Source organism: Lissotriton vulgaris, chromosome 10 (genome assembly GCF_964263255.1).
Source record: "Lissotriton vulgaris chromosome 10, aLisVul1.2, whole genome shotgun sequence".
In the NCBI taxonomy this organism is placed as follows: Eukaryota; Metazoa; Chordata; class Amphibia; order Caudata; family Salamandridae; genus Lissotriton; species Lissotriton vulgaris.
Window position 1 is genome coordinate 650,539,647 of NC_141698.1, and position 17,478 is coordinate 650,557,124.

The following is a 17,478-nucleotide window of genomic DNA, read 5'->3' on the forward strand; positions in this document are numbered from 1 at the left end:
CATTTTGGCAATAGGTTGTTAGTGGACTTGTTAATGATGTGAGAGACCATGAGAGCCATTAGTACACTGGCCATGTGGCAAGGCATTTCTTGATGTGGAAAAGGATAAATACATATAAGAGTATGAAATATATGCTGAAAAGCCCTAATTAATTTCAGTTGTGCACATAGAATCCCTAAAAGATGATTCACTGCTTGACCCGTAATGAGGTACTTAGGAGACATAGGCTGATTAAATTAGCAAACCACCTTAGATACCATCTTGCGTGGAGATAGTTGGTTTATGCTACCCTATGACATATTAGACATAATCAAAATAAGCTTTGTGAGCATCACTCCGTACGTGCTAGTGCTTGATTTCTTAGATTCTTCTGTTAGAGAAAACTATCATGAACTTTGGCTTGGGAATTAATTACATGAATTTTGTACTGCCCTTCTGTAGGGTGCATGCCTATTTAGGTCGAACCTGGGCAGCGCATGCGCTGATCTGCTAGCAGCCTGTATTCAGGTGGGGACTTCAAGCTCCGCCTATTCCCTTTCCATCTTTTAATAATAAATAATAATAAAGAAATTTATAAAGCGCATGGTTACGCCATCTCAGCGGGTCCCCGTGCTAGGGTGAGCTAAAAATGGCAGGACCCGGCTCCCCGGCCTCTGCCAACTTATCTAGAGAACAAGTGGGTTTTAAGCGCCTTCCTAAACCTAACTTCAGAGGTCTCTACCCGGTGATTGATAGGAAGTTTATTCCAGTTCTGAGCTGCCAAAACCCGGAAGGATCTACTTCCCATTCTGGCCTTCTTGACTTTAGGCACCATCAATAGGTCCGTCCCACTAGATCTCATGGACTTTCCAGGCACATAGCTGGTGACAAGGTCCTTCAGATACGAGGGACCTATGTCCTGGGTAATGTGATGGCATGTGCACAGTGTTTTAAACATCACTCGCTGCCTAATTGGCAACCATTGCAGAGTATCAAGAGCTCTTTTGGAAGCAGCCCTCCTCGGCTGTGCCAGTACCAGTCTCGCCGCGGCGTTCTGCACCACTGCAATCTCCCCAGGCATTTAGCAGTAGCGCCCAGATATAGGATATTGCCATAGTCTAGGCGAGATATAATGAGGGCATGCACCAGCGTCTTCCTCGCTTCTATAGGAAGGAGATCCATTGTTTTCCGTACATTTTTGAGGACTCCAACGTATTTCCCCACTACTCGTCTGATGTGTATTTCATAAGAGAGAGTGGGGTCTAGCCAGACACCGAGATTTTTCGCCAGGGTACATGAAACTGGAGTAGGGCCCAAACTGGGAGGCCACCACGCCGACAGCCAGCCAGATGCTTTTCCCCCCACCACAAGCACCTCCGTTATGCCGCCATTCAACTTTAGGCAGTTCTTCGACATCCAGGAGGCCAGCTCCTGCATACATGCCCTAAAGTTAAAGGCAGCAACTTCCGGTGCCCGAGATAGGGAGATCACCAGCTGAGTGTCGGCATATGAGACAACCTCTACTCCAAAACCCTGCGCTATCTCAGCCAGAGGCGTGACATACAAATTGAACAGGGTAGGGCTAAGGGCAGAGCCATGAGGCACACCCTGCTCCAGCTTGACATCTTTGGAATAATACGCCCCCTGTCTGACCTGAAAGCTCTGCTCTACCAGAAATGATTTCAGCCATTTCAGAGCCGGGCTAGAGACACCGCCTTTATTCACACACTGCAGCAAGGTGTAATGTGCCACAGTGTCAAAGGCAGCGCTAAGGACTAGCATAACCAAGGCCATAGTGCGTCCAGCGTCTGCCCCTGTCTAATGGATTCCGTGGCCCGGAGTAATGCAGACTCCGTAGAATGAAAAGCCTGGAAACATGATTGAGACGGGTGCAAGAGGGTAGATTTCTCAGCATAGGTCATCAGCTGTTGATTGACCACCTTCTCTGCTATTTTGACTATATATGGCAGGAGTGAGATAGGTCGCAGGTTTTCCAATATGTCTGGGCTGATGTTCCGCTTCTTCTGGAGAGGGAGAACAATGGCCCTTTTCCACCTACCCGGCATCGTATGAGACCTAAATGAGACCTCCAAAGCATGCCTGATATAGGGCTCCAGAATATCCACAATTCCGCCCAACACCTTGGGTGAGGCGGAGTCCTTTGGTGAACCAGACTTGATGCTACTACAGATTTTCCTGAGGAGCTCGCGGGAGGGGATAGAAAAATTATACAATCTCTGACCCACCTCATCTTCCCCAGCCCGTTACTCGAAATCCACACCCCTCATACCAATCCCTGGAAAGGAAGATTAGATTTTCTCCACTTTCTCCGCGAAGAAGTTCCCAATCCCGTTGCATGACTCCACCGAGCCAGCTACTGGTGCGGCGGTAGCTGCAAGGGAAGAGATCTTATATATTTTAAAGAGTTCTTTGGGGGAATTTTCGGCTGACCCAATTTTCGACTGATAGTAGGTAGCTTTGGCCCTCCTGATAAGGCCATAGTATATTTTTTCGTTCCTAAGTGTATTTCACTTTATCCTGACACCGAAAACCCTTTCTCCACTGCCTCTCCAGGCGTTTACATTCATCTTTTGCAATGTGCAGAGCTGATCTAAACCATGGTATAGATTTCTGAGCTCTACCCACAGATTTATTAGGGAGTAACGGGGCCACCATATTGAGAGCATTGTCTATGCTTCTCTCTAAGTTCAGACAGGCAGTTTCAATATCTGTGCCCCCAGGGGGCCCGCCTGTTATCAGTGCTCTATTAAATCATCCCGCGCAAAGTTTTTCCATTTCCTACGCGGGTGATAGCATAGCTCTTTTTCCAGACCACCTGTCTCTGGCATCCCCACTTTGAAGGGGATCACACAGTGATCCGACCAAGGAACCGGGAGAGGGGAAGTGACTCCTACATCCTCCTAATTAGCAAACACAGGGTCTAAAAGGTGTCTGTGCGGATGTGTGGGCACATAGGATTTCAAGCTCATATGGAAAGATAAAAGGTCCTGGCAAAGGCTAGAGGCCTCCTTATCCAAAGGGTCTTCCAGATGCAGGTTCAAATCACCCCATACCAGAAGCTTATTGTGTCTTAATGCCAAGTGGGTAATCCCTTCAACCAGACTCGGGAGGAAACTAGTAGGAGGACCGGGAGGTCTGTACACCAGAAACCCTTTCACCGTAAAATTAGCATTAATTTTAAGCCTAAAAGAGACTGCTTCACTTTCACAGATCCTAGATGGTTCGAGGAGGCATTCAAGGGGGGGTTTAAAGATGATTGCCATGCCTCCTCCTCTGCCTGTCGCCCTATCCATTCTGGCTATAGTATAGCCAGGGGGAAGTGCTTCCAGGATATCTGGCTCAGACTCATCCTTCAGCCAAGTCTCCGTAAGAAACAGAACGTCAAACTTGTTCTCAACAATCAGGTCATAGATTTCACTTTTATGTTTACATATAGATCTGCAGTTCAATAGCCCGCAGCACAGGACGGTACTCCCTTACACGCTCAGTATTCTAACTGAACGAGCATTGAACGAGCAATTTGTTCGTGTTACTGTCCTTTCTAAATTTTTGCATTTGATTCATGAATAAGCTTAGTAGTCTCTCCTTGGTACCGCCTCGTCTGCATTTGTAACCTCCCATGAGGACTGGACTTTTTGCTTGTGTTGGTACATGGTCTGCTTTATCTAGTTTGTGAGCACTATTTTCTTTAATGATTTACCCCTATTCCACCCACAATGTGCTTTCATAACACACGAGGTTCTGCAGCCATTAAGTTGAAAGCACGGCATGGGGCGCTTTTACAAAAAAAAATGGTTTGTGAACTCACAAACCAATGTTTTTGTTTAACTTTAATGGTGGCCTTCTTTAAACGGCGCTCACTGTTACCTGAATATGGAGAGCAGCGTCTAAAGAAAGCGGCACGGCCACCATTTAAGCAGTCTAGCATTTGCGAGAATTTGAACTAGTGACATTAGAAATGACTATGATTTTTATCTCCATGTTTTTCATTCCACGCGATATGTTCCCTCCTTTTACTCTAGAAACGATTGGCCTACGAAAAAGAAAGACAATTTTCCCTAACCTGAAATTCCATTTAAATACTTAAACCTGTGTTGTTCGTAATACTGAGATCCGAGTTATCTTTCCAATGAGGCCCTACTGAGAAACCACTTCAAAAGCAAATTAATATTTCTGTGAAAGTTACAAATGTAATTTCATTCCCGTCACATTTTAGTGACCTTTTGTGCCAACGTGTCTCTATTGGAGGAAGGCATTCTTGCTTGCTGATTAAAACTGTCATTTCAAATCATTTTATTATCCAAGATAGTGAAATTAAATTTGACACGGAGAGACACTAGACACACAATTGCTGATTCAGTACATGAAATGTTTATCTGGAGAAGTGCAAAGGTAAAACTAGAATAAAAGTGGATGTTGGTAAAAATAAATTACTTATGCTGCTTTTTAAGAGGCTTTTTTTATTGCTTAGTTTAAACAGGTGGTTTTAAAGTTTAGTCTAAAAGCACTCAATGAAAACGTGGACACAAAACTATTAGCTCAAGCCTTCGCTAAGAAGCTACTCGGAGTGATGGTCTGCCTGGTTCATGAAGACCAATGCAGCTTCATTCAGTGGTGCTGCACACTTCTGAATCTCAGAAGATTAAACCAAACGTTACATGCCACAGAGCAGTCTGAGATCAACGATTCACTGGTAGCACTAGACATCAATAACATAGTTTGATACTCTAGATTGGGACTATATCCTGACACTACAAGAGAAGTTTGGGTTATGGCCCATCTTCCCAGGTTGAGTTATACTGCTGTACGTTACCCTATTTCTTGGGTATGGTCCGGAGACATTGTATCACATCAATGGACTATAATGGGCGCTAGGCATGGATGCCCTATATCTTCTGGCTACTTGACCGTTGAACCCTTGGCAGTTAGGCTAAGAGATGTGTTATGCAAATAAGGAATAAGGATGTGTGACACAGTGCACACATTGGCATGTATGCCAGACAGTGTTAACCCGTTTAAAAATGACAAAACAATGAAGTAATACTATCACAAAATGTCATGCATAATACCACATAATCTGGCTTTTCTTGCCACATAATTTGACCCTCACCTGCCACATAATTTGACCCTCCCCTGCCGTATAATTTGACCCTCCCCTGCCGTATAATTCCAGTGGCCCTGTTTATGCCAAGTACATCAGCAACGTCGGCTATCAAAGATCCCTGCCTTTAGTTCATGTCAAGAGTCAGGCAACCCTTCTCTATTTGAGGCTTTGTCTGGTGTAGAATTAGGTTGTTGGTAAGGATGATGTAGCAGTGAAAGGAGTGGGATGGGTAGATTAAATATTAATGTGAAGTAGAGTCGAGGCTAAACTTCCCAATACAGGAAATAGGAGTGAGGCAGAACTGGAGAAGTGGAACACTTGATAGCTTTTTTTTTAGGCTCACCTCTCTAACGATAGATGGCATCTATCTAGTTTTAAGGTATATGTGAAATGGTAGTGTTCCACCAGCAAGAAATGTGGCAGTGCAGATGTGGAGGTGGGCATTCATTGTCTGCCTGGCGTTCTTCTGTATGTGTCACAAATACCTATATCAGGTTAAAAGGTGCCCCTGCTGTTCCATTAAAATTGTAAGTCCTGTTTGTAGGCCTCTTCCTGCATCCAAGCTAAGTAGCAATGATGGTGTTCAAAAAGCCATTGTCCGGAGTTAGGGCTAGTCAGCAGTAATCCGTTATTCAGGCCCTTTGCAATAATTTTAAAATATATAAACTCTGACAGGGAAGAGAGTGGAGGTTGTGGAGGATGGGTTGCTTGGCCTGTGATAGGGGTGGAGCTTAAAGTGTGCACAAATCTGCCTCACAAAACATTTAACTCTTGTTATTTAAGCAATGATGTGGCGCCTTGTCAGTAGTACATTCTATAAATCTGGAGCGAAATTGGAGGGTAGAAATAAGGCTTAGAAGATCAAAGAGCTCTGCGGTGAGGAACCTTCACTATGTAAGTCAGTCCCTGAACCAGAGTACTTTTGAGGTCGCACCAGCCAGATAGCCCAAGCTGTCTGGTTGCAAACAATCTGTTGTGGGCTTACCAAAAACTTACAGTGGGCTTAAAATCCACCCATTGCTTACCATTGGTTGGCTTTGTCACTCTTTTTTGTTAGCGTCTCACTCATTTGGCTCGCTTTGTCTCATCTTGTTTGTCCCTCCCCTGGAGCATACCCACTATCTCCTTTTGGTTGGCTACTTGTATTCTTCCTCATCTCACTTTTAGGGAGCTACTTTTTTTCTTTTTGGTTAAGAACTTTTATTCCAGCTGTCTTTCTCATGTGCTTTCCTTGCCCCTTATCCCAAAAGTTGCTTTGTCTCGCCAATATCCTTCTCTCCCACCACAAGCACTTTCGTCCGTGTTCTACGTTTTGAAAGAGCGCTCTTGCGATACTTGTTATAATTAATCACTCTGTTTCAGATCGGTAAATAAACAAACAAGCATTTGCAATGCAATATGTCTCATTTGCGAGAAATAGAGCTATTGGCGTTGTAAATGAAAATGTCTTTTCCCCATGTGTTTTGGTTTGGAGTGGAGTGAATTATGTGGGTTGTATTGGAATTGTGAGTGAAATTGTATGTGTGTGTAGTGTATTTGTGTAGTGGGAATATATATCATGGTGAATAGATGGGGTGAGAGGTGCACACAATAGATAGATAGAAAGGAAGATAGCGAGGGATAGTTCGTTTGTGCACGAAGTGGTGAATGAACTCCAGATAGAGCAGAAAGAGTGTGTGAGAAAACCAGAAAAAAGAGGCGAGAAGGCCACAGACACACAAAGTATGGGTTTGAGGGACGTAAATGTTGAAAAGGCACTGGAAAGAAACTGCCTAAAAGCATGAAATGAACCAATATGAGAGAGGCGGGAAGAGTGCGTGAGAGAGGGAGAGAGGGGTGTGAAAGAGTACGAGAGAGAGAGACAAGTTGGAGGTGCATCAAGAGGGGGTACGAGAGGTGACCTAGTGCAAAGAGCAAATAGGTACAGGAAGGTAGCATGTGTGAGCAGGGAGTATAAAGAGGAGAGCGGGAGTGTGAGGGAGGGATGAAAGGTATAAGTGTAACTGCTAGATGAGATGGAGTAGTGGTAGTGTGAGAGAGAGATGATCTGTTTGGTGGCAGTGTGCGGTAGAGATGGGTTATATTGGGATTGTTTGCTGTGGAATTGTGTGATGTGGAGTTGTGTAGTGGACATATGTGGTATGGTATTTTCGAATTATGTGGATAGTAGGTAAATGGCATTAACTTGTTGAAAATATGTAGAGTGATTGTTTGTCATGGAGGTTATAATGTGTAATGATATTGTGTGTTGTGGAGTGGCATGTTGTGGATTTGAATTATGTTTTGTGCTGTTAAAGTTTGTGGCATATTGTGGAAATTTGTGTTGTACATTGGAGGCGTATTAGGTATTCTGAATGTTGCAGAAGGCATGAGTCGACCTGCATTCTGAGTACCTTTCTGAATTTAGGAGCAACAAAAAAGGCAGCTAGGCATCTCAGAAACTGACAGATGTTATAATGACAAAATTCAACCAACCCGACATGGAGGTAGGTCACTGTGAATGCATTAGGAGGGAGCGTTATGGATTCCCCCGCACCTCCAACAGTGAGAGAGTGTCCTGCGCTTCCTATTCTTGAGGGGGCCCTTTCGCCCTCGGCTTGTGTTTGCTGTATGCAGTGTGATGAACAGACACTGTTCCTTAAACAATCGGATGTTTAGTGCGCAGAGCGCTGACTTGCAGAACTTCTCAATGCTTGAACCGTTAATAAAACAAGTACGCATGATTTCTAGAGATCATAAAAAGTGAGCGTGAGAAGCAAAGAAAAACAGGAACAAAATATGAATTTATAGTAAGAAGTCTTTAGTGCAAGTCTCCTGTTGCGATTTAAGTTCACTGCGTTTAATGCTTTAGACAGTTAGCAGACATAAAGATCCACAGCAAGAACCACAAAGGCGAGTTTAATCAAATGTACTAGGTAGACTTTTGATGTGAAATAGAGTATGTAATGTAAGAGTAAGACCATATCCTGTAACTCCACATTGTGTGGTATACAGGCAGAGGGAAAAGAATTACGGGCAGATTTAAGAGAGGAACCCACACTAAATTTAAACTGTGTAACATAAGGCCCATAGAGACCATTAACAGTGTTGTGGAAAAAATTATTAAAGGCACACAGACTCCCAAAGTGGCCAAAATGCTGAGAGATAAATCGCAGCATCCGTAAAGCGGTGCCACGCTAATTAGGTCAACCAAAACATGACCCTGTCACCCTTGTCTGAAACTGGCGCCAGAATGTAGTCCCCTATGGGGTAGTACAGTAGAGATTGTACCAGCTTTCTTTTGAAAAGAGCCATTTTGAATAATGACCCAAAAGATTAGTATAGGAGTAAAGATTGCTGTGCTAGGGCTGGGCGTGACATGCATGGACCTGGGGTGCAGAGTGTGCAGACCTGACCCTGGAGGTGGGCGCAGCATTGCAAGCAGGGACTCCGGACCACAACGGCTTGCAGCTCGGGGTGCAGAGTGTGCAGAACTGCCTCTGGAGGTGGTCATGACCCGGAAAGTAGGGCTCCCGGTCAGCGCCTTGACTCCTCCAACAGGGGCTTGCAGCAAATCATGGTGGGAGTAGGCTCCGGTTGGCCTTGGATCTGGGGTCTGGAGAGAAGCAGCAGAGCTGTGTGTAGTGTGTTTGCGAGCAAGAGCGATATGGAAGGGAGATAGTTTTTCGAAATATGAGAATTTGCATGATTTACTTTGGATGATCAGACCTAAATTGAAAAACAAACAACTGAATAAAAGTTTAAAGAAACAACTTACTTTCCGTCAACCCTGTACACGTCTTTTTTAAGAGTTGTCTGCCAGCCATAACTTCACTCTATGGAAAAGACAAGGGTGCCTGGTCTCGGATTTAAATGCTGTTTTTTATTTTTCAGCAATCATGAAGCTTCAAATTGATTAGAAAGCTCCTGTGTATTTTCAAATGTTTACCTTATTTTGAAAATAAGGTAAACATTTGAAAAAATGTAAATCCGAGACCAGGCACCCTTGTCTTTTCCAAAGTGTATAATGTCCAGCCTGGCCCCGTAGGACAAAACCCCTGTCTTGACAATAGCTTCACTCTAAGCACATAAGTAGGCACCTGCTTTGGGCCGGGGGAGGAGGGGTTGAGGGGGTGAAGGCTACTTAGTGCACGATGATCGGGAATCACTTCAGTCTGTGCCTGATTGTGCCATAGGGTACTTCTGAGTACATACTCAATCGGAGCATACAAATGCTTTTTGAAGCACGCCAAAAATTGCAATCAGAATGAAGTCTTAATCCCTTTTCCAAGCCAATAATAATTTAAATGCCATCTTTAACCTCATCCCTGCTGATGGAATTCTCCTCCTGTGCTGGGCCCCTATGTAAATGGGTGTGGTTGTGACGGAACCATTCCGTCATCAGCACAGCCCAACCGTGACTGATGACGGAATGGTTCCGTCACAAGCATCGAAGGGGTTAAAAAAAAAAAACCTAAACACTACCTTTTCCAGCCACAAAACAAAATAACCCCACTAATCCTGTCGTACATGAAGTGTAGTCTGCAAGTGGCCGTTGTGAAAACAAGGGGGTTTAGCATTGCGGTTTGGGAAGGCGGCATACGGCAGTGCTCCATGACATGAAAAGCACTCGTAAAAGGAAAAGAAGCAGCACCAGGTGGAAACCGACGGACAGAAAAGCGACGGGTGGAAAGCAACGTTAAACAAAAAAAGCTGTTGCGACGCCGAAGGAAGAAACGAGACTCTGTGCGCGTGCACATCTCTTTCACGGGCAGGCACGGCGAGCAGGAGAGAGGGAGGGAACAGAACATGCCTCCCTTCCAATGAGAAGCACACTTTTTGACCCGCGCCAATCAGAAGCATGGGTGGCGCTTCCACCCCGCTTCCGAAGCAAAATCGACGACAATAGATCTCACAAGTTGACAGCGCATGCGCTGCGTCGCTAGGCGAAACCTAAAAAGGCCCTTTGTAGGCATAGACAAGCTTGTTGAATGCTTGCAGGTGCCTACAGAACAACACAGCAGCCGCGTTCTTGTCTATATTTATATTTCTTTTAATAGCCAAGCTGCACAGCTGCCGTAATGATGTACAGCATGGCTAAAAAGCATTGGCAAAGTAAATAATGCTTTAAGCGAGTCTTATTGACTTTGGCAATGCTTGTTATTTGAAGAAGTTGTACTAAAATGCTTTGTATTCTTGCGGCAATACAACACAAAAATAACTTGCTAAAATGTATGTCATAATGTCATTGAAATGTTGGCTACAGAGGGCAAAGCGAGTTTTGTATCTTGCTATGATTTCATTATTTTGTGTTTTAATTTACAGCAACATTTGTGAAACCCTTTAACGAGTCTAAGCAAAGTTCTGTGTTGTATTTTGATAGAATTGTCTGTTGAGGACAAAGCAGCATTAATGGAATTTGAAGAGCAGCAGAGGCATCGTAAATATAATCGTTTTGGCGGAAAAAGAGGAGGCCATGCAAGAAGAGGTGGTGCTGCACAGTTCCGGCAAGTAGGAGGGGATCAGAGGAAAGATAACAATGAAAGAACAAGAGATAATCGACATCCTTTGTTATCCTCACAACCTTCTGTTGCGGTAACTATAAATAATTCTTCATACGTGCCTGTTAATACTGTTTGTTTTTGGAAATCCTAGTATTCACAATTAGATTGACCATATAACAAAATTTGCGTAGGAAGCAATATCCGAATATATACTCACATAGCCATTTGTTTTGACTTTTGAAAATTTAACCTATTTTTACCAAGTTTGACTAAAACATTTCAAATGTACAGCGTAAGCAGCAACATAGCAAACTTTCTTAATGCAAAGAACAGGTACTGGAAATATGGCACCAGCAGTGCAAGGTATTGTATCATACATGCTTGCCAAGAAGTAGTGCGTCACAGGCCAAAGCAGTGCATGCTTCCACCAAATACACAGAACCATAACATACGCAGCAGCACATGCTTCCTTGCGCACGTAGGATAGGCATATCAAGTGCAGTTACATTGAAATGCATATTCCGTGCTTAAAATTCAGTATGGAAAACATTCTCCAAAACGTCAACTTGAATAAATGGCATGTGGCAGGTCGCCATTGTAGCTAGTCAGTAGCAATAGGATTAATAGATGGGTAGTATTCAAAGCTCAAGGCCATACAGAGAACACCTTAAACTAGACTGGCAGAGGGAGCAGTGGTGTCATTGTTCAGGACTACTGGTTTTCCTGCACCAAATAGGGGGACCATGCTACTGGATCGCCCCCAAAAAGGTTTTTCACTCCCCTCCTAAATCGAGTTGCTTGCAAGCCTTGTGTGAGAAATACGCAGGTAGTGTGCATGTTTTTTTTCCACGTTGTGAAATGAAGAAAGGGGTGACCATGTTGGATGCTGTGTTTGTGGTTGAACATTATTTTCCTATCCTTCTATGGTGGGTATAATAGTCAGCTCTTCAATGTACTTAGTAATCCACTTATTGAAATTTGAGTTGTCTATTGACCGATGAGGGTCCCCATTAAATGTACCCTGATCAGTGAAACACCACACCCATTTCATGTGCTGCTTTCAGAAGCTTTTCAATGGTGTTTTTCTGATTGTATGAGATTAGAGACATAGAGTATAGAGTATATATTCTGATTTGGAACCATTTAATGGGTGTGGCAGTGACTACTTGCAGCTGAAGCATGTGAGAACCAATGATTAATGGACGTGATACACGGCTCCCTAGTTGGAAAAAGGCTTCTATCATGCAAAGCAACACTTTGGTTGGCCCAGGCTTTTTTTAATCTATGCCTCAAATTTAGCTAAATACTGGTCCCATCACGGAGACCGGTTGGATCCTAAATTGGTGTTAAATTAACCGGGTTTGATTATATACTGACTACCGGATTTCCAGCAGCCACCTACAATTTGTGCTTTCTGGACAACATGAAAGTCGCTATCTGTTTGACATGGCTGAGGGTCTTGCTGTTTGAGTGGTGGTTGTTCAAGTGAAAGACTTTTTCTACACTTATTCCTGGTAACTCAGCAACTGAGGCTCATCCGATAATGTATTCTGATTTGCACGAGGAGCCATAGACTATTGAAGTAGAGTTTGCTAAATTTTATTTCTGGCATTTTTGTCCCATTGATAGACTGTTTACAGGTAACTATATTAAAATCAATGGCAGAGGGATAAATGTTATTCAAAAACCTAATGCTGAGTGCATAAACACCATAAAACATTTAATGTTATATCTTTGTACATGAAAGATGAGTTACCTTCGGATTGTCACTGGGCATCTTTGGGCCACTTTACCTACCTGTTAATAAATTGTATATTCTGGTTTAAAGATGTAGCATGGACGTGATATTTAGTTGATGTGGTTTTATTTATTATCGAATATTGTACATCTTTCTGAGCTATAACACCTCCTAGACAAAGTGCCTAAAAACCACTGATGAATCAAGGCCCATATGTTTCGAAGCCATTTTGCTATCGCCAATCCAGTGATTTGCAAAATGACAGAGTTTGTCAACGCAAAATGGCTTTTTGGTCTGTACTAGACACATTTTACAATTCGGTATAAAGGTTTTACCAAATCGCAATACAGCTTTAGAAACAGTTTCTGAATCCACCAATTTGGAAGGGACATACTAAGAGTGTCCATTCTAAATTACAATTCCTTTAAGGAAAACTTGCTGTATTTAAAATAAAAAATAAAGACATTTCTTTAAAGGCAATCGCAGATATGGTGGTCTACTAACTGAGCAGGGCACTTCCTGTGATGGCTTCCAGTCTGTGTGAAATACAGTTTGTGACCTACTTCATGCATGTTAATGAGGTTGGTCAAATTGCTACCCGCTCAGAATCCTTATTTTGTGAACCGACCTAATCGTACATAGCGTACCAAGCTAAAATATAGGTGAAATAAAGGACACCAGTAATAAACTGCAGTACTGATACAGTATACTTTACATTAACCACTGCCTGTCCCATTGCCTTAATAAAAGGACTCATCTCTGCTTTTGCAGAGCACACCATTTTGTAAAAATGGAATTGCAGTAATTTATCTCAAAGTCGAGATGTAACTGTATGTGAATCAGATAGATCTGGTAATTAGTACTAGCAGTACGTAGAAGGACTTGCTGGAACATTAAGAATGTTTTGTGGGCAAAACAATCTACAATTAAATGCAGCATCTTAGTAAAACAACGACTTGGGGTTACTGAGAGGGTGTGGTGGGTTTGTAGATGACTGCACATGTGTTTTTGGTCCATGTACAGATAGCAGCCCATTTAGTGTTGAAAGGAAAGATTCAGCACTTCGTTTATACCACCCTTCCCATCCTCAGAGTTGTGAGAAACGAAGTGAATTTTTACCACAACCAGTAAATACCCTGCGCTGGGTGATCTGTTTAGCAGGTGATGTAAACACTTCGCATTCCAAGTATGTGTCTTGAGGCATGACTTGTGTGAGAAAGTGGCTCTATATATACTAGACAATGAAGTACAGTGTGTATAGAGTCCAAAAACCCCAAAGGTATAACAGAGGTTAAAGTCCGGACTGACCTTACTCTCAAAAGTGGTAGCTTGGTCGAGCAGTAAGGCAGTACCAGAGGGCAGTGCAAAGCATTTGTTGTACATACTCAGTCAGCAAAGGATTTCACACACTCAGACTGAACCCCAGGCCAATGGTTTTTATATCCAAAGATATAGTTTTATTTTTAGAACCAACAGGCATAAAAACATACTTTTCTAGATATGAGAACTCTTATGAAATTACTGTGCAAGGAAACAATAAAGGTGGTGAACACAATAGGTACAGGAGTTGCTGAAGGCAACTCAAGTCTAGACACACTTTAGCATTGAGCTCAATGGATTGTTGCCATAAAAGGACAGTTGATTACAGTACAGATTACTTTAGTAGTTCCAGGGATAGATCCTAGATTCAGTCCTGAGGTCTAAGCTGAAACCAGATTAGCAAAAACGTTTTAGTTACTGTGGTGAATTTTCATGAATATAAAGCTGTTTTAAAAGTTCACACTTAGAAACTTTTCAATGACAATCTGGCAATGTTATTCAATGGGAGAAAATTCAGGTTGCGTTTAAAGTATGATTGCGTTACTTTTGTAATCCAGTAATGGGCTTCTAGGGCCAGCACTGGGGTCTGATCTTAAAACAGGTAGGTAATTGCGTTTCCGTATTTCGTATGATTTTTAAAGAATATTTCAAGTTTTCAAAAGTAGGCACTTGGAAGAAATTTCATAGAAAAGCATACAATAGGTTCCTATAGAGAAAATACAGATTACTAGTAAACCCGGTAAGGATTACTTTTGCGGTTGAGTACTGGACTGCAAGGTACAGTACTGGCTTCTCGCCTGCTTGCAGGTGAGTACTTTGGAATTTGGACTTCAGCTGATTTTATATGAATAATTGCAGTTTTCAAAACTTCACACTTTGAAAATTTTCAAGCCAAAATGGGTCAATGTTATCCAGTGGGAGGTAAGTGAGTTACTGGTTTCCAGATGTGTACTTGGCTGGTGAAGTTAAGGTTCCGGGTATAGACTCAGGGGTCCCCCAGGGTCAGGTAAGTACAGTTGGCTCCGACACAGGAGCGCAGGGCCGGCCGGGAGCAGAGGTAGGTAGGCCCAATGATATCCATTGAGGGAAAGGTGGCCTCCGGTTGGTGGCTGCTGGCTAGCAGGCCACGCGGCTGTGGGAGCTGGGCTCCTGGTCACTTGCTCCGGGCAAGGGGGGGGAAGTAGGATTGGACAAAGGTGGCACAGCCAGTGGGACTCGGGTGGCTGGGTGCAGGGTGCTCTTGAGCCGTCGGGCGCTCAATGTTATCCAACGGGAAAGGTCAAAAAGGAACAAAGGCTGGAGGCTCGGGGACGTAGACTCTCTAGGGGCAACCAGCACTTCGAGAGGTAAGTTGGGATCTTGGAGCACAGGTAGGTACCCCAAAGGGAGGCACAGGGGGCTGTAGGACGCCAGGTGCAGGGGTGTCTTTGGGTGTCGGAAAAGCTTAGCCTCGGCTGGTCGCGTTTGGGGTGGCCCCTGGTTCTGAGTCTGCAGGCGTCTTCTGCTGGTTCGTCGAGGAGGGTCTTTGGGCACTGGACTTCGGGTCTCAGTCGCCCGGAGGACGTCCTCGTGGTCTTGGTTCGGTTGGGCCCGGCCTGTGCTCGGCGGGTGCAGAGTGGGCTGGTCCGGAGCTTCCTGGTTGGCACCAGGTGGGTTGTTGCAGCAGAGCCTCTGCTGATGGGAGTCCCAGTCTTTAAGAGGGTCAAGGCAGGCAGGTCCTCCGGGTGTCTCAAGGTTGCTGTCCGCAGGAGTCGCCGGGATTAGGCAAGAGCAGGTTCCAGGATCGACAGACCGGTAGGGCTGGGGTCTAGTCAGTTGTTGTCGTCCTGTTATTAGCAGCTGCACGGCGGGTCTTTTTCTTCTTCTTGATCTTCTTTCTTCTTTTCGTATCGGGATCCGAGGAAGGAAGGTTCAGGGAGCCCCTAATTACTGAATTTAGGGGTGTTACAGGTAGGGCAAGGACAGGGACCAATGGGTCCCTGTCCTGGGGTGAGTATACCCCCTAGTCTGCTCCTCTCCTGTGGGAAGGGGGCAGGAGTCTAGCTGGGATTGGGCAGGGCTCCCCATCTACAAGATGGCCGGAGCCTGGGGTCGTGCTTCACCTAGTCTCCCCCACCTGAGTGGTGTGGTTGGCACAGGCTGGCACACCCCCCTTCTTGATGTAGTTTTTCCTGACCGTCTTCTTGCCAGAGTGGGGGTTAGAACTGGTAGGGGCCAGTTGCTGGTAACAGCAAATGGTCTGGAGAAACTCACAGAGGTGGCATGCCTTTGAAACTTCCCCCTGCCCATCCTGGGGGAGGAGACCTAGCACCTCGCCCAGGATGTGCATTGTTGCAGGCCCAGGAGAGCGGGGGCTCTCCACCCAGGGGTCCAGCAACATGTCTGCTGTGTGGCAGCCTCTGCAGCCACTCAGCCCAGGCGTGGATTGTAGGTTTGTATTTCAGAGGCCGTCTCTAAGATGCCCGCTGGTGCAGTTTACATTAAATCCCACACTGGCATCAGTGCGGGTTTAATGTGCTGAGAAGTTTGGTACCAAACTTGTCAGTCTTTAGTGTAGCCATTATGGTGCTGTGGAGTTCGTAATGACAACCTCCCAGCACCATATACTCTTAATGGCATCACTGCACTTACAGTGCCCAGGAATGGCCCTGGGCACTGTAGGGGCACAGGGCTCATGCACCTGTGCCCACACCTCTGGCATAGGCCACCCAGCTAGAGGGGTGACTGAAGTATGCCAGGGCAGTGGGTTCTGTGGGCATGGCACACAGGGATGTGTGCCATGTCGACTCTTGGTTTAGTTCTATACTTAGGCACTCAGCCTGCAAAGGCAGTGTGTGGGTGCCAGGGTACAGGGCCCCTGAGGGTGGCGCAATAAGTGCTGCAGCCCTCAGGGGCCTTCTCTGGTCACCATGCCCTGGGTACCTAGGGTACCTTTTGCTAGGGGGTGACAGGTGGCCAGAGAGGCCAATTGGGTATTGAGTTTCCCAGGGCACACTCAGTCAAAGCACATCAGCAGTTCAGAAAAATGTGGGGGCATACAAAGGCAAGAAAGATGGCACTTTCTCACAACTTGCACTTGTGGTATTTATTACACCAAAATCTGCATGTTTTAATATGTTCTGGGGCACTCTCAACCGATATAATTCACAATTTTTTCCTGGTGAAATGTGTGAGGGTAGTAATTATTGCACTACTCAATTCCCATTCCATCCAAATAATTCTGTTTGTGCAGTGATTGAAATGTACCCCCTAATCAGGCTCTAAATTATGAAGGCTGAAAACTCCAGCGAATTTTTCCCCCAAAACTTGTGTACAAATTGCAGTTTTCCCAGAGCATTTGTTCCTCCAGAGAGGTGGTGGACTAGGAGCATTGTTTTGATGCTGTGGGGTGACTATGGGGATAGGGGGTGGGGATTTTGTTCACATATTTCCACCCGCACATTTCATCATACTGAAATGTTAGAGAAAATGTTTTAAATAGCTATTTGTAGCGCAGAGGTGTCTTCTAATGAAGCATCTGCCTTTTTGTTTAGATAGCAACCAACTTTCAGCCTTTTGTTAAGAGGTTAAAATCACTTTAGTTAAATACATTAGCTTACTAACTTGCAACTGTTTAAAAACATAATTTTCTGATTTGAAATGTCGACTCCACATTACATCCTCCTCAGGTGTGTTAACGGAGTCCCATTACATGGTAATAGTAATCCCTGTATGTGCATTTCTTGCAAATGTAAGAAGTGCAGTATAAAACCCAACATCATGAAATTTCCAACGTAATTATCGTACATCAAGATTGTTGGACCTTTAAAGCTTTAATAGCTGTTATTGGGTCC

The 17,478-nt window shown here is 44.4% G+C and overlaps 1 protein-coding gene across 1 annotated transcript in view; it reads left to right on the forward strand.

The window, feature by feature from the left end:
* Positions 1–17,478, forward strand: part of RBM33 (RNA binding motif protein 33) — a 551,296-nt gene that overhangs the window by 61,267 nt on the left and 472,551 nt on the right. Inside the window, exon 3 of the mRNA XM_086939808.1 lies at positions 10,467–10,678. Coding sequence (XP_086795934.1) covers positions 10,467–10,678 — 212 coding nt within the window. The remainder of the gene's footprint in view (positions 1–10,466; positions 10,679–17,478) is intronic.